At 37.8% G+C, this 18318-nt stretch overlaps 2 protein-coding genes across 3 annotated transcripts in view; one reads left to right on the top strand and one right to left on the bottom strand.

Moving 5' to 3' along the window:
• MAGI3 (membrane associated guanylate kinase, WW and PDZ domain containing 3) overlaps window positions 1-18318 on the bottom strand; it is a 230552-nt gene that overhangs the window by 31041 nt on the left and 181193 nt on the right. For both annotated transcript variants that reach the window (XM_080915746.1, XM_080915747.1), the window contains exons 7-12: window positions 16304-16361; window positions 9660-9754; window positions 7528-7716; window positions 4464-5069; window positions 2911-2942; window positions 647-803 (exon numbers count right to left, since the gene is read on the bottom strand). In XM_080915746.1, coding sequence (XP_080771872.1) covers window positions 647-803; window positions 2911-2942; window positions 4464-5069; window positions 7528-7716; window positions 9660-9754; window positions 16304-16361 — 1137 coding nt within the window. The remainder of the gene's footprint in view (window positions 1-646; window positions 804-2910; window positions 2943-4463; window positions 5070-7527; window positions 7717-9659; window positions 9755-16303; window positions 16362-18318) is intronic.
• LOC308419880 (histone H3.3A-like) lies at window positions 10742-11143 on the top strand (the record flags this gene model as incomplete). Its single annotated transcript, XM_080915749.1, has 1 exon — window positions 10742-11143. The coding sequence occupies one exon, from the start codon at window positions 10742-10744 to the stop codon at window positions 11141-11143; it is 402 nt and encodes a 133-aa protein (XP_080771875.1).

Raw genomic sequence — 18318 nt, forward strand, 5'->3', positions numbered from 1 at the left:
GCAGGAATAGAAACCCTGACTAAGACAGTATCTTTCTACCACTATCCCTACTAGGTAGTATGTACCTGTCTGATCCATTTGGATTTAATGAAATTTCCACATGCAGTGTGTATCATATGTCCAGCTTGGTTTTCAAATGGGTCCTGAAGAACTGGACTAGAGATTATCTCAAAAGCTGTTGCCTAGCTGTGGGATATGTTCTTCTAGCTGGGCTGCCTTGTCTGGTCTCACTATGATAAGGTGTGCCTAGCCCCAAAGAGACTTGATGTGTCAGGGTGAAGTGATTAATACCTAGGGGACCCCTACCTGCTCAGAAGAGAAGGGAGGGGGAATGAGAGAAAGGATTGTGAGAGGGGGTGAGAGGGAGGAGGGGTATGAGCAGGATATAAAGCTAGGTTCAGGTAATTTATTTTTCTCTGTGTTGCAATTTACCTGACATGCTATCTAGTGGACAGCTTGTACTCAATTCATGGTTTTGATAAGAAGGAATGAATATTGAACATACTCAGCAAAGGTTCAGAATCACATTAAAATGGGAATGAAGGAATAATATCTCAATATGCTTGTAAAGGATGGGAGGTTTCCCATTTTATATAATGCAAATTGATCTTGTTACACTCCCTTGAAATGTCTCACAACTACTTACGTTTATCTTCATACAAAGTCTTAGATTTCAGGTAGACTTCAGAAGGATCCAATTTCGGTGATCCTGATCTAATTATGCTGGGCGGAAAAGGCATAGGCTGGGGAATAGGCTCATTTATTGTCTCCAAACTTCCTGAACTTTCCTTTGTATCTGTTTTCTAAAATGGAAATAAAAGGGCCTTGCTTAATATTTTAAAATTCAGATGGTTGGTTATTTTACAGAATGGTAGTGTAAGCTGTGGGTGTTAACAGAATTGTATAGGCAGCAAAGTTACAAAAGTCTGGTCATATGTGCAGACTCACTCACACAGCCATGTCTAAGTGGTTAAAACGTATATAACATATTATTTAAAGAGTTTATAATAATTCAACCAAAGGGCTCTTGTTTATGTTTAAGCAGTCTTACCCTTTTCTTCACCACCAAGACAAAAAGAGACTCAAAGATGAAAATAATCAATTACAAGGTAGCCTCTAAAGAAAGCAAGAAGAACGATCCACCTCCTACTCACTAACTTTAATTCCCATTGATGATGTTTAAGGTAATATTTCTTTTAAGAAACTGGGTTGGGTGTGTTATGCTTCCTGGTATATGGCAAAAACCTCTACTGGCCAATGCAAAGCCATTTGGGAAAACACCTATTTTGGCCAGTCAGTCAGAAAGGGAAACACAAAATACGAATATAACTTTCCCAAAGCAGTCAGGAAAGTAATTTCTTTATCTTATTTATCATCATCACCATTGCTCTCGTCATGATTTATGGTGTGTGTGTGGGTGTGTAGATGAGGTCAGAGGACACCTTTCAGGAAGTCAGTTCTCTCCTTCCCCTGTGGGTTTCTAGATCTAACTCAGGTTGCCAGGCTGCCAGAGCAAGAACCTTTAATTACTGAGCTATCTCACTGGCCCAAAAGTGTGTTCTTTAATAAAAAATTTAAATATAAAATTAAAAAAATAGCCTAAAATGAGAATTTGAGATCAGCTGTGCTCTCCTGAATTTTTGTTGAGAGGAAGAGTCACAGGCATATATAATCAATACTGTTTAAAGTGCAGGGACAGCAGTCTATATGGAAGCACTGAAAGGTCAATCATTCCCAAGCGCTGTGTCACAGACCTAGACTCAGTGAGATGGCAGCGAGGTGACTGAGCCACCTCCCCTTCCCCCACATGTTCTAGGATACTGTCAGTGTCCTTAAAGATCAACAGAGACTTTCACCATTGTCTTCAGTGTCACCATGGCTGCAAGGGAACTTACTGTGAAATACAGAATTAAGATGGTTGCTAGAGGAAGGGGACAAATGTAGAAAATACAGTGAAATCTTAACTGACTGGACAGAAAAAACTTCTGTTTACAATTAACATAAGAGAACCCATAAAAAAGTGGAGTCTAAATGACAACACCCCCTCCAAGTCCCACCCTGCATGCCCTGATCCATTCAAAAGAAACTTCTGCAGACTTAGTGTGTTGGAAGGAATTAGCTTATTTAATACTATGTGGTCTTTCCTTGAAAAACTTAATGACTTTTCATAGAAACCAGCTTTCTATTCCACATAGGATAAACCATTAGTCAAGCTGAGGTATTAAGTATAATTGTTCTTATATCCATGTAAGTAGCCATAAAAAACAGTATCTTATGCCTAGCAGTTTCTTCCACAATAATAGTGCTACTTGGCACAACCATTTTAAATGTCTATTTTCTCTATATGAATCTTTAAGTAGGCTTTTCAGTTATTCAAAGGAATAACAAAGAAGACACAGTTTCAGATCCAACACTATTAACACTTGATATAAAAAGATTTAGCTCAGAAGAAAACAATCATTTTGGAAAGTTTTGCTTAGTCTTAAATCCAGGATCATCCAAGTCTGGGGATTTACAATCTACATGAAATTATGATCAATTATTGTGCTGTCTTCCTGGGCACCAGCAAGAAGATGTACTAATGGCTTGCCATCTGTCCTGATAGTGAGCTCCTTCCCTGGCTCCTCTGTAACAAACTAAAATAACATTTACATAGGGTCTTCAATTGCCCACTTTAGGACTATGAGAGTAAGGGCCACTGCTAATCTGAGCCTCTAAGTGCTCTTCCAGTAGCAAGCCTTAACCAGTCAAACACAGCCTTCAATGTGAGTTTCTTACCAATGCCTAGGGTTTCGGATCTAAGTCTAGGACAACATGACTCTGATTTCTCATAGCCATTTTCATAGCAAGGGAAGAAGGCAGCTTCTTCAGGGTGTGGGAAAAGCACTAGAAGACCACCATGGTACTCACCATTTTGGCAGTTTTAGTTGGTGAACAAGGACCTAAGATTAAAAAACCAAAATTTAAAAACAGAAAATATTCCTAGACCAAACATTAATAATATCTAAGATAAAACTTCAATTCTACCTAGTATCAACTATATATCAGGCATTAAATGTCTATTATCTTCAACTTCACAACATTCTTGAGGCATAAATGCTAGAACCATTTAATAGTTGAGGTTCCTTAAATCACAGAAACAGTGAGCAGAGAAGCAAAAACCGACATTAACACATCTAATATCAAACCATGGCTTCTGAATTTGTTAGAAAACTCTCAAGCACTCACAAAGATATTTCCTTTAAAGATCTGTTTATTTATTTATTTTGAGTGTGTGTGTGTGTGTGTGTGTGTGTGTGTGTGTGTGTGTGTGTGTGTGTGTGTGTGTGTACTCTAGCTTGCCATCTGCTTTAGCTACTTCTTACCTGGTTCCTCTGAAACAAACTAAAAGGATGTTTATGTTTAAAAAGGGTTTTCAATTATCCACCTTATGATATGAAAGATAGGACCATTAATAATGTGCACACATGGAGACCAAAAGAGGTTACTGGATGTCTTCTTCTACCACACTCCACCTGTTCCCTTGTGGCAGAGGCAGGGTCTCTACCTGAGCCAGAGGCTCACATTTTCTCAGGTAGGCTGGAAATCAGTAAGCTCCCATGATCCTTCCTTCTCCATTCCCTTCTGAGTTAGGGTTACAGGCATGCATGGACTGCCAGGCTTGCCCACATCTGAACTTCACTGAACCAACTTGTCAGCCCCATCACGAAGATGTTTTTTAACCTGGCTCTGAGAATACTGTACTATATTACTTAGAAAAACACCAAAAGGAGTTTAAAAAAATGAAAACATCTCCTAAGATGTAATGTTGTACCTCAAATATAAAAACTAAGAATCAGGATAAGGAAGAACCTAAACACTAGTCATTCAATGGCGTGGACTTAAGAAAGCCTATTGAAATACAACTTTGTAGTTAGTCCTTAGAATTAGATTCAGAATGTCTAGGAAAAGTTCATGTCAGTTAATAACCTTGAAAAATAAAAATTTTCATAGTTTTTCACATAAGCACTGCAAGGCTTAATTAATATAGGCAGAACATAGAACTTAAGATATGGATCAGGTTAATACCTTCCTGATGATTTACTCATACACAAAAATGTTAGCATTTCAAATCTCTAGTGTAGTACAGAGCTCCCAATGAAACACCACAGAATAAAAAGTCAATTTCTATTATCAACAGAGAATGAAATTAAGAAGATGTATTTTATTTGATATAGCATAGTGCTGTGACTTTCTCTAATCATTAACATTATAAATTAAATTTTAAAAAGACTACCATGGGGAAAAATTATATTCATAATGGACATGAATGAAACCACCAATAATCAACACAGAGCTTAAAAATATACTGCTGCTGAAACAATTAGATGGAGCCACTAGGAAAATGCACACTACCTGCCAGGGAAATCTGCCTAAGGGAGGGTGATGCTTGGAATGAGAATCATCCTTGGGGTGTTACTCACCTCCTCTTAAAATAAGCAATGGAACATCTGCACCTACTGGGAACTGCTTTAGTACTTCTACAACTTGGAGATGTGTTAAATTCTGCACATTCTGATGGTAAATTTCTTTGATGATATCCCCTTTTTGAAGGCCTTGACACCACTGGCTATCCAGTATCATTTTCACCTTCTGTCCAGTTGGGCTGTCAGCAATTGCAAACCCAAAGCCTTTGGGGCCCTTAATCAGAGGGATAGTCACTAGTTCAGGCTGGGAGCTGCCTGATGATGCCAGGGATGCTCTCTGTTCACTTGAATCTGACGGACCATTGAGACGATCACTGGCCAAGATTTGTCCTGATTTTCCATTCTGATCCAAAACCACTGCTCCCAGCTTAAGATCCTGAGTACTCATGCATGTCTCTCCCTTTGTTAATGATTGTCCATTGATAACAGGGGTAGCAGCAACAATGTCCACAACAGGATCTTCACTGTCATCAGGAAGTGGATAACCGCGGCATAAAGTAAGGTTGACATACTGGTTGACAGGTACCAGCTGAAACATCTGGACAACATCTGCATGGGTGTGACCAAGGACACAGTTGCCATTGATGTCTACAATAACATCACCTGATAAAATATAATCATGTTAAAATATTAAAACCACCAAACAAGTTAATTCTTTTGTTGGGGGAAAGAAAAAAAAAAAAAACAAACTCTGAAACTACATTTGAATTCTAAAGCTCTCTAATTGTCTGTAAATGTTGAAAAGGGATTTACAATACATGTATTTGCTATGTTATAACTGTGCTCTAAAAAGAATGTATCTTTTAATATTTATTTTTAGGGGCTGGAGAGATGGCTCAGCAGTTAAAAGCACTAGCTGGACTCTAGAAGTCCTGAGTTCAATTCCCAGTATCCAGATGGTGACTCATACCAACTATAAAATGATCTGATGCGCTCTTCTGGTGTGCAGGTATACATGCAACAGAGCACTCAAAAAATGAACTTTAAAAAAAAAGAAAAGATGAGATCTGCTGCATTCAGGATGGTTATCCCCTGTGCAGACACCAAACCCAACACTATTGCTGATGCCAAAATGCACTTGATGACAGGAGCCTGGTATGGTTGTTCTCTGAGAGGTTCTACCAGCACCTGACCAATACAGATGCAGATATGCACAACCAACCATTGCACTAAGCCTGGGAACCCCAATGGAAGAGCTAGGGGAAGGACTGAAGGAGCTGAAGGGGATTGCAACTCCATAGAAAGAACAATATCAAGTAACCAGACCACCTAGAGCTCCCAGACACTAAACCACCACCAACCAAAGAGCATACATGGAGGGATCCATGGCTCCTGATACATATGTAGCAGAGAATGGCCTTAAGTGACATCAATGGGAAAGGAGACCCTTGGTTCTGTGGAGGGTTGATGCCTTAGTGAAGGTGGATGCTAGAGGGGTGAGGTGGGACTGGGTGAATGGGTGGAAGAATACGCTCAGAGAGGCAAAGGGGAGGGGGAGGGGGGTTGTGGAGGGGTAACCGGGAAGAGAAATATCATTTGAAATGTAAACAAATAAAATGATTAACAAAAATAAGACAGTGTCCTCATATACATAAAATGAATAATTTTAAAACAGATTTGTTTTTAATATTCTCATTTATTTGTTCTGTGTGTGTGTGTGTGTGTGTGAGAGAGAGAGAGAGAGAGAGAGAGAGAGAGAGAGAGAGAGAGAGAGAGAGAGAGAGAGAGAGAGAGGTGTGCAATACAGACAGAGAACAGGACAGGGTGTTGGGTTCCCTAAAGCTGGAGTTACAGAGAGTTGTCAGCTACTGGGAAGTGAGCAACCTGGGCTCGCTGAAAGACCAGCAAGTGCTTTTAACCACTGAGACATCTCCTAAATGTCAAATGATTAATTATCTTAACATCAAAGTGTTATAATCTCAACATTAAAGCCTATCGTTTAAAAGCCCTCCAAGTTTTATTGTAATTGTTAGTGTGCTTTCTGAGTCATTACTAAGTGGCTATTTAAAACTCAGGGAAGTGTGGGTATTTAGCACACACTCTACAGGCTACTAGTATAAACATGTTATTCTTAAATGACTCTTAAGTTCATTTGAATTTTTTTTTAAAAAAGGAAGATTAGAATGACACTAGCTCATCATCTGTTTTACTTTAGGATCTTTTCTGTAGATTTTTTGTTTGTTTGATTCCAAATAATGAAAGCAGCAGCAACAACAAAATCAAGATAAGCAAGGACTATATTTTTTAAGATACTGGAAGGTGAGATTAATTAATTCTTATAAGATTTAATTTTATCCTCCTCTTTTATAATATTATGCTCATTTTATAGAATAATTCCACAGAATTTCAACAGTTGCTAATTTTTTAAAGTAGCACCTTGATTTTGAAAATAGGTATCCAACAACAAAATAAAATAAAACTTCATTATCTCATCTACTTGCTTTTATTTCATATAATTACTTTAAAAGGTTACTGACAAATAAAGGTACTTTTAATTTGTTCTTATTGCACTGAGACTTCAAACAGTCAGAACACATGGTGTTGAAAACAGTGGGGCTGGAGAGATGGCTCAGCTCTCAAGAGGACTGGCTGCCCCTCCAGAGGACCCATGTTGAATTCCCAGCAGCCACACAGCAGCTCACAGTGTCTCTAACTCCGCTCTCAGGGAATATTGCCCTCATCTGGCTTCTTTGCATTTCAAGCACATACACAGAACACATACATATATGCAGGCAAATATCCACTATATACAAGAATTCTTTTCAAGTACTCTATTAAACAATCAAATAATCTTCTAAGATGACTATCAAATATTGTTTCTTACAACCAAAGTATTATCTAAAAATTATACAAAACCAAATGCTAAGTAAATGTTTTCTCTATTAGTTTCTTATTATAAATATAATCAGTCTTCAAACTAGCAAAGTATTTAATTTGGGGATGAACTATTTCAATACAGGAACCTGAAGCTTTCAATGATATAGCCCCCCCCCCCACTCCTTTTTGCCCTAATTTTTTTAGTGTATCACTACTCTTCTAGTAACTCTGACAACCTTTTTACCTGGTGCAATTTTCCCATCCTGAGCAGCAGGACCATCTTTGAGCACATTTTTTACTTGTAGAAACTCATCAGGCCTGTCTCCACCAATAATGGTAAAACCAAAGCCCATTGTGCTTTTCTTCAGCGATGCTCGAACAAGGACACCTTTAAGTTGGGATGGGTCCCGAGTAAAGTGTGCTCTTTCTACATCTGGGTCAAAATAAGAATCAGATTTAAAAATAAAAATTATACTGAATAAACTATATACAGTCAATCTTCAATATGTTTGTATAACTTAAATAAAAATAACAACAATAAAAAACCCTAAAGGAAAGGAAATCTCAGAAACTTTGAAGGTACAGAACTGTTAAAATTTAAGTTAATAAACTAAATCATTGGGGGGCAGGAAGGAAAGCAGTCATCAATAACATCTTTGTAAGATTTCCTGTCATCCACTTTGTCTCTGCTCCACTGCTGTCTCTGTGCTTTCCCTCACCAGACGTCACTACAGTAGTCTCCCTCCATTCAGCCTGTAGTTTCAGTTATTTACAGTCAGACAAATCCTGAAAATACTGACTGGAAATAAACTATAAGGTTTACATTGTATCCTGCTGAGAGGTAAGGTGAAATCTGTGCTATCTTGGCTCATTTTATCTGGTACACAAATCGTCCTTGCACCCAGGAATCTCTGCTGTACATACTACCATTTGGCAGCTGCTCATTAGCCATTTGGTTTTCAGATCAAAGTACCTATATCCAAGTAATCTTTGTTTTACTTGAAGATAGCACCAAGGCATAAGAGTAGTGTGATCTGGACATATCAAACAGAAATTCTAAAGAGTTTCATTAGGTGAAAAGGTTAGGGGTTAGAGATGGATCGGTGGTTAAGAGCTCTATGCACTCTTGCAGAGGACCTGGGTTTACTTTCCAGCATCCACATGGTGGCTCACAATAGAACTGCACATATGTGCTGCATAGACACACTTGCACATAAAATTTAAAACACCTGTCTTTTTTAAAAGTTAAATTTATCAGAGGTATGTATACACAGGAAACACAGTGTATGTAAAGTTTAATGCTCTATACAACTTCAGGCATCTACTGGTAGTCTTGGAATGTACTGTCATCAGATAAAAGGTGACTCCATACTCATTTATCATGATGAAAGTTATCATTTATTGATCACCACCACATAACAATTCCTTATACTATAGGCACTTTATATTTACTTATATACACATTAATATAAAAGTACCCTCCTCCTGAGACATCTTCAAGAGGAACACATGGCCAGAGAAGGGTATCATTCTTATTTAAAGATGAGAAAACAGAGGTGTCAAGATTTTAGGGAACTTAACCAAGGTTCCACAGTGAGGTTCATACCTCTTTAGCCACACATTTAACCACTATTCTAAATGACACTTCTCATTACATGTTATGACCAGTATCTATCAGACTATGAATTCCTGGGGATAAGAACTGACTTACTCTCAAACATTTTTGAACTTATAATGACCAGCGAAGCATGGGACATATGAGAAGTGCTCATAATTATCTATTAAACTGAACATGTCTGCTAGACTACATGTAAAACTTAAGGAAGGTACCTATGTTTTGAAGAGAAACTAGAAGAAAACTATATTTTTCACAGACAAAAGAAGTGGGTCATACTGAATTCTACAACATAAGCAGAGATGACTGGCTATAATGACACACAAAAGAAAGGAAGGAGACAAGGGAGTGTAACACCAATAAACTAGGGCAATGGTCTGGTAGATTTACTTAGCACTGATTACTGCTGATTGGTGGAGAATCTTGAAGATTAAATCTACATATTTGACTTAAGTAGTTAGCTCAGAGGCTATAATGAACTACAGAGCTAATACTGAGCCTACTTCAAACATGAAGAAACAACTTAATCTTTAAAAATCAAACCTCAAATCCATACAATTTTATATTTTATTTAGTCATGACAAACATCTTAGTATTCTCACAATGCTCATATTATTTCGTAAAAAATATTATTTATATCTTTCACAGAGGCAAAGCTTTCTTTGTTGAACTTCAAAGATTTAGCAATAAAAGGTTCAAATTCATTTTTTAACGCACCATAAATATTTCACATTTTACTAAAATGAACAAATATGTTCTACCTGTTTTTGTGGAATGAATTTCAGTCTGTCCTATCTGCTTCTTCCTTTTGGCTTCCTCCACTGGATTTTCAAACTGAGTTTTCTGGTTGAGGTGACTGTAAAATATAGAGAAATGTGCAGTTCAGGTTTAGATAAAAGAGTTCTATTTGTTTTTCTAAATAAAACATGGTGCTACTCCATCATGAAGGCTAAGGAGGAATTCTTTAGGAATGAAGCAGAAAGGCTGAGAGAGATAGCAGGAAGACCAGAGGATGACTAGATGTCAAAGGTGCTGAGACTTAGATTAGGACTTCTCCACAAACCCACCTATCGAACAACAGTTTACAAAAGTACATTAGGAATTCTCTTCCTGCCACAATCAAAGTACTGGTCAGCTAATCTTTTCTAAGGCAATTAACAACACAGGAATCTAAGTTTCTTGAAAATAAATCAAGCTACTCTTGAGACTGTCCGGAGTGTAACATCTCTACAGCATTACCTCAGTGCATTACTTCATTACCACTTCAGCACCACTGGGGGGAAAATGACTTTTTTTTCTCATATTGCAGAACAATTCTGGTTTTGCACTTTAATTTCTTCACAATTACATAATAAATTGGTTAAATAAATGTAACATAAATTTAGTGGACCACTGTGACTGAGTATATTCACAACTGAATCTTTAAAGCTTAAAACTGAAGAAAAGCAGAAAAATAAAGGGAGCCTTGGGGCGGGCGATTACCCAACAGTCTTCAGGAATCTGCAGGCACCTTCTACATGGTACACGGCACTACAGCACTGACTGTATGGCAAGCCACTTATGATAGTAACTTAAAATTGTGTTGTGGCAAAAGAAATAAAAACTAAAAATGATGTTTTAAATCATGATGAGGCATAATTCAGAGGCTGAGGGATCATATTCTACCATGTAACAGTGCAAAGATATTTAAGCCAAATGATGTTTCCACTAAAATCTGCTTTAACAAGAAATTACCAAACAGAATTGTGTTCGCAGCCTCCACTCTCTAAAGCCAGCGATGCCGCCTCTCGCTTGCTGAGCTCCAGCCGAAGAAGAAGGGGGTAAGTAAGGAGGTGCCCATACCATGGCTCGTACAAAACCTACTGCCACCGGTGGTAAAGCACCCAGGAAACAATTGGCTACAAAAGCTGCTCGCAAGAGTGCGCCCTCTGCTGGAGGGGTGAATAAACCTTATCGTTACAGGCCTGACGCTGTGGCAGTCTGTGAAATCAGACGCTATCAGAAGTCCACTGAACTTCTGATTCGCAAGCTCCCCTTTCAGCGTCCGGTGCGAGAAATTGCTCAGGACTTCAAAACAGACCTGCGCTTCCAGAGCGCAGCTATTGGTGCTTTGCAGGAGGCAAGTGAGGCCTATCTGGTTGGCCTTTTTAAAGATACCAACCTGTGTGTTATCCGTGCCAAACGTGTAACAATTATGCCAAAAGATATCCAGCTAGCACGCCGCATACGCGGGGAACGTGCTTAAGAGTCCACTATGAGGGGAAACATTTCATTCTCAAAAATTTTTTTTCCTCTTCCTGTTATCAGTAGTTCTGAATGTTAGATATTTTTTTCATGGGGGTCAAAGGTACCTAAGTATATGATTTCGAGTGGAAATAGGGGACAGAATCAGGTACTGGCAGTTTCTCCACATTCATTTGTGTGTGAATTTTTAATATAAATGCAAGATATAAAGCATTAATGCAAGCAAAATGTTTCAGTGAACACAATTCAACAGTTCAACTTTATAACAATTATAAATAAACCTGTTAAATAATTTTCTGGACAACGCCAGGATTTGGATTTTTTAAAAATAAGTAAATTTCTTATTGACAGCAACTAAATGGTGTTTGTAACGTTTTTATCATCCAATAGATTCCATCCATTCACTAGACTTTTCTGACTGAGTTGTCCTACATGCAAGTGCATGTTTTTAATGTTGTCTGTCTTCTGTGCTGTTCCTGTAAGTTTGCTATTAAAATACATTAAACTATAAAAAAGAAAGAAATTATCAAACAACAACAATTAAACATCAAACCATGAGAATTTCAGGATATGATTATCTTTATACAGATCAATTATTATACAATCTCTATCTATATAAACAAACACAAATAATGTTTCCTTTGCATCATGTGCTATTAATGGCAAAAATAAGGAAAGGAGAACCATAATAAAACAAGCAACTATTATAGCAAAGGATGTTACTCTTCTCTGTCCTTTGGACTTTATGTGTTTGGTGTGCATCATGTGTGTGCTGATGCCCTCAGAGGGCAGAGGTGAGCACTGGATCTCACAGAGCTCGAGTTACAGGAAGCTGTGGTGCACCAGGTCATCTTGAAAGAGCAGTTCATGTACTCCACTAATGAACCATTGCTCCAGTCCTACTCTAGTGCATCTTAACTTTCAACATATGAAAATCTTAGCATTCTCAAGAAAAAAAAAACCCTAAAGATAAGTCTTTAGAACAAAACAATCCTGTGCAAGGAATAACTCTGGCTGCCTTTTATATCATCAGCTAGAATGATTTAGCCACACTGGGTTAAGAACAGCAACAACAAAATAGTGATTTGTATTTCTATCCTTTGTGATGTGTGCAAGAAGAGAGTAGGGACATGTAAGTGAAAGCTCTTAGATAAAAGAATGTAAGGTTTAGTGGAGGAATTCATTGTGTCTACTACATCAGATGACATTAAAAAGCCACCCTCCATACAGAACTAGTGAAGTACTCTTCACTGTGCTATTTATAAGCACATATTAAGATGAATGAATTTATTTGTTTAATCATGCAGTAAGGATACCCTCTAAGCAAAGAACTTCATGAGTATGGGAGAATATTATAGATCATCAGCAGAAAGTTCATAATGCAGCTAGATATGCGTGATTATTACCTAATATTTAATTTTCAATGTCATCTGCATTACAATTTTGTTCAATACCTAGTTTAAAAATTCATCTCAATAAATTCATAAAAATATTAAGATATGAAATCAGACATATCTTTTGATTGTTGCCTAAGTGTGTTACAATTCTTAATGCAATACAATGAGGACAATATTTCTCAACATGAAGATATTTCTTGTCTATTGAGATAGCTCAGTTGACAAAGGTGCTTGCCACTGATCCCAAGGACTAACATGGTGGAAGAAGAGAACAGTCTACTGTGAGTTGTCTGACCTTTTAAGCATACTGTGCCATGCCCTATAGCCTATTGCTAAAATGAAATATTTCTATAGGAGGCCTGCCATTAAATTCTAGAACATTTTTTTTAAAAGATCCATTTCAGAATCTCATCTTCTAAAATAAATACTAACACACACACACAAAGATGGAAAAATCACCACGGCAGCTAGTGTTACTACTACAAGATCCGTGCCAAAAGTAATCATGGTGCCATCTGGTCTGACAATCTAAAAGTGCCAAAGAATAGCCATTCAAGTAACAGCTCTTTATCTCCATCAGTAGGCTCACTGCAGATTACCACAGTTGAAATTCAAAACCCAGTTAATCTGGGACTGAAGCCACACTCTGTAGCACAGCTGACTCCACACTAATGTGCATCTTGAGTCCAGTCGGCTCTTGTAAAGCTAATGAATTATCCTCCTGTAAATGAGCTTGTTCTGAGAGCAGCCATGCTGCTGTCACTTGTATCTCAGCTGGTCTCACACACCTCCCTGACAATGAGGACTGGGCCACTTCAGGGTGTGCCTTAAAACTGCTTCAGTGCTGTTTCCTTGGTTAATGGGAAACAGGTCATTCAGCTAGAGATTTTATAACAGGCAAAGGACTTTCACCTCTTGACCATGTATTCAAATTCACTTGGAATGAGAAATAATGAGAACCGTTGTCTCAGAAACATTCAGCAGTGTCCCTGGCAGATAATAGTTGATTGAAGCCCAGTTTAAACAGGCTAAACTGCAAGGGGAAGAAAAACCCCAAATAACCCTTTCAGTCGGCCTCCAAATCTGCCTCTGACTTGAAAACAAATTTCTTCCTTCAACTACACATGCCTCAGAAAAAGTAAAATACCAGAAGAGCTGCTGAGTACTTTGCATATCATACTACAACTAGCAACATGTGAAATAACACAATGGAAACAAAATTAGTAAAGACCGTCAAAAGAAGCAAAACAGTAGAAGCAAAGCACACACAGAGATAACTCTATGTTCTTTTAGGATAAACACTGGCTTTTAAGAAGTCACTTCAAGAATCTCAGAGATGCAGTAACACAATGGGTGAGGGACAAAGTTATTTACTTTAGGGATAATTACCAGAAAATGGCATTGGTTTACAACTACTAGTATTGACAATTAATCATAAAATTAGAAGTTTTTTTTTTAACTTTTGCATATAAGGTCATTAATGTTAGCTCCTACTCTTGTATCCTAATTACCTACTGAGATACACTTGGCTAATGAAGAAGCCACTGGAACTTTAACTGTGCTTAGTCTCTGAAAAACGCACCCTCAGCTTTCTAACTCTCAAGCATTAGTTAAATAAGGTTGTTTTCTTCCTAACAAAATTCAATTGTTTGATTTTTACCAATAAAGACTCAGGACCCAGATGCTGGGGTGAAGGCCTGCTAGCTCAGAGAGGCAGAGAAAGCACCCAGCCAACCTTTTTCCTCAGCACTCACCCCAGAATGAATGTCTCTCTCACATGGTCTCAGAAAACTTCAAATGGAATGTCCCTCCCTTCCACTTCCTGTGCATCTCTCTCCGTCCATCCCCCAAAATCCCTTGTACTCGCTATGATTTTCTTAATAATCCTATGTTTACTTTCTCTCATCTGGTTGCTTGTTGTCCACACCCCCCCCATCACCTATGGTTGATTTTAAGGCTGAGTCACACTACAATTAAAAACATTTTTTTTTCCAGGAAATAATACAATCTCACAGATCACAGTATGTAGCATAAGGTAAATTCACTTTTATTTACAGAACTTCCTTATGGCTGGGAGAAAATAGAGAACCCTCATTCCTCCAAATACCCAGGTAACATTGAAGTTTTTAATATATTTCCTACATCAACACCTAAGGTTAAAATTGTTATCTGCAGTATCTGGAAAGTAGGCAACTCCAGTGGTCTGAACAATGTAGTAATTATATAAAGGAGAAAGAAAGCTCAGAAGTGAAGATGGTCACAACTGTGTGGCGTTCCTGTCTGCTTATACAGTTCCTGTCTGTATAGTTCCTGTCTGTTTATACAGTTCCTGTGTGTTATACACAGTTCCTGTGTGTTTATACAGTTCCTGTCTCTGTTTATAGTTTATCCTATGAAAAGAAAAGACTAATAATTTTCCACCAGCCTCAAGGCGCCAAGTAATCCTCCCCTCCAAGAAAGAATGCTTCAATCTTCTCTAGCCATAGTCTCTGGAATATCTCCAGGGCACCAAGTAGCTCTCCCTCCCAGGAAGAAATGTCCCAATCTTATCTAGATACCAGCCCCTATTCCGGCACAGTTTAGGCTCTGGAGTGAGGGTCAGGAAATCCCAGCACAGCTTAGCCCCTGGAGTATGGGCAAAGAAGCCCAACATGGCTCAAGTTGATAGCAGCCAATCACCATAAAAGTCAAATAACTCCAACCAATGATTACATGCCAATAACCTGTCCTTTACAAAATGTATAAAAACTGTACTAACAGGAAGTTTGGGGTTGCCTCTCCTCTGGATGTAGGCCTCTCCAGTGCACTGGACTAATAAACCTCTTGCTTTTGCATCGATCCTCGATCTCTTATCTCATCCATGGGAGCCTCTAGGTAGATAAGACTCAGTTTGGGTCTTACACTATCTCTGTGTATATATCTCCTGTCTGTTTATACAGTTTCTCTGTGTTATATATAGTTCCTATCTCTGTTTATACAGTTCCTGTCTCTGTTTTATACTGTTTGTCTTCTTTTATACAGTTTCTCTATTTTATACAGTTCCTGTCTCTGTTTTATACTGTTTCTATCTCTGTTTATACAGTTTCTCTATTTTATACAGTTCCTGTCTCTGTTTATACAGTTTCTGTCTCTGTTTTATACAGTCACATTAAAAGCAACCTTCATTCCTTGAAAGAATAATACACTTTTCACAACTCCTTAAAAGAGAACACACCTTTAAGTATATACCTCTAAACTTTAGATTAGTATATGGCAATGACTTTAAGGTCTTTTAATTGCATTTGAAAGTACACAATGGCAGTGATTCAAAAGACCACAAGAGTTCACTTACCCAGGGTCCACTTACTGCCTACCTCTATGAAAAATGCAGTAACGAGGATAGCTTCTGCAGCCATTAGTCATCACCACAGTTTTCTATTTCCTTTACTGCCCTTTCCTTCCTACTCATCCTTGTTCCCTTTCCCTTCTCTTGTTTCCATTGAGATGGGTCCTTCTCCATTTTTAGGCTTATCTTGAAACCCTGGCTTAAGTAATCTCCTTTTCCCTTGGAGGACTTGGGGTACCCTCTCTCTTATGTTTTGAATTGAGAAACTCGAAGGCAACTTCTGGAAAGCTAAAAGTCAGTGCAAAATGGGTTCCTTCCTCTAGTTAAAATAACCAGCAAATTGGGTCACAGAAACATAAAGTGCCACATTTAGAATTCCCTAGAGCTATATGGAAAAGGAAAACATTTGGAAGACTATTAACTCAAATAACAAACTTACTCAACATAGTATGTTCCATACTGAGGGTCCTCTATTTTCTCCCAGCCATATGGAAGCTCTGTAAATAAGAAAAACGTAATCAGTGAGTGAATGTACCTTATTAAACTAATATTTGAGAGCTAGAAAGCTGAGGGCTCATTTTTCAGAGAAGAAAACACAGTATGAGTAGCTTCTTTATTAGCCAAGTGTTTCTCAGAAGGTAATTTGGATATAGAACAAAAGGTGACCTTAGCTGGGTGTGGTTGTGCACACCTTTAATTCCAGCACTTAGAAGGCAGAGGCAGGTGGATTTCTGTAAGTTTGAGGCCAGCCTGGTCTAAATAGTGAGTTCTAGGCCAGCTGGGACTTCCACCGTAGCAGTCTGTCTGAAAAAACCCAATCAATAAAACATACAAAGGGCAAAAAGCTAACCAACAAAAAACTAACATTGAAGTAAAAAGTTTATTTTAATAGAAGATATAAAAATAATAGTAAGGGGCTGGAGAGATGGGCTGAGGGTTAAATACATTGCTTTTGTAGAGGACCTGAGTTCCATTCTCAGCGTGCACATCAGGCTCACCACTGCCTGTAACTCTAGTCCCAGAGAACCCAATGGCTCTGATCCCCTTGGGTACTTGCACTCATGTGCATAACCCTATATACACATATACATACAAATTACAAGTTATTATAATAAATCACTGGTTATATTTCTTTTATTAATATACTTGATAAAGCTGGTATGAAACTCATGTTCCTTTAAATCCAACTAAGCAGCACATTCTTTACTTTTATACATCATCATTTATTATGTTCTGACCTACTTCTCAAAGAACCCAGCCTTGGAATTTTGTTACTTCAAGTGCAAAGCCCAGATCTGTTTAAGGCCAAAGGAAGGATCTGCTTTTCCTTATGTTAACTTCAGCTGAGCATCTGAAAGAACTTTCATTGTGCAATCTGTGTCTTTGTAATCTGCTTTGGTAACAAGTATCTTACAGAGTATTAGGATGTATTATCAATTTCAAGTGGGTTAGTTAATAATATGAGAAAAACTGAGGTCACATTTAAATTTCTAATACTTATAAAAAATGACCACTCCAACATAAACTGCCTAAGCCAAAAATAATCCTCTTTTTTTCCCACTCTGCATTCCAGAATGTTCAGGTTCTTAAAGAATCATTTTAATAGGCATGCATGAATTAAAATGGCAAGGATGATCCTAGTTAGAGGTTGTAGTTTTGCCAATTATATATAGGAACTGAGTAAATTGTTTTTAATTTTTTGAGACACGATCCATTATATAACTAGGCTGGCCTTGAACTCCAGTGATCCACCTGCTTGTGACTCCTGAGTGCTGGGATTATAGGCATATGACACCAAGACTAGAGGAGTTGGAATTAAAAAACAAGACAACAGTTGTTCAAAAATCTACAGCCGTTGTACATGATGATATTGTCCCTTTGTTTACTTTAGAGAATTCTGTTGTGTTTATGGTGCTTGCCTACATGTGTGCTTGTGAAAGCCAGAGAGGGTGTGAGATTCCCAGGAAGTTCAGTTACTGGTTGTTATGGGTGCTAGGGATTGAATTTAGGTCCTCTGCAAGAATAACCAGTGCTTTTAAATCACTAAGTCATCTTTCCAGCCCCATATCTCTTTATTTTCAATTCTTTTTTGAAGTGCACATCATTTAAACAAAACACATTGGACAGAAAACAGGCTTTGAATACATGAAAAGATTTTATGTCACTGACTCAGTTTATGAAATATCAGCCTTATAAACAAAACTTCCACTAAAAATTTGACAAACTATAAACTACTTTTACTGCAATTAAATTTTATTCCGTATTCAGAATAAAGAGAACAGGTTATTAGCTTCTTGAAAAATTCTTGAATTACTTCATCTCTCTTCTCTAGCATATGTACATTTTTTGAGTTTTAAAAAATATTTTGAGAATTTCATACATACACAGAATGTATTTTGATCATCCTTTCCCTAGGCTTCCCTAACTCCTCCTAGATCTGCACTCACAAATTCA

The sequence above is a fragment of the Micromys minutus genome (genome assembly GCF_963924665.1).
Source record: "Micromys minutus genome assembly, chromosome: 4".
NCBI classification, from domain to species: Eukaryota; Metazoa; Chordata; class Mammalia; order Rodentia; family Muridae; genus Micromys; species Micromys minutus.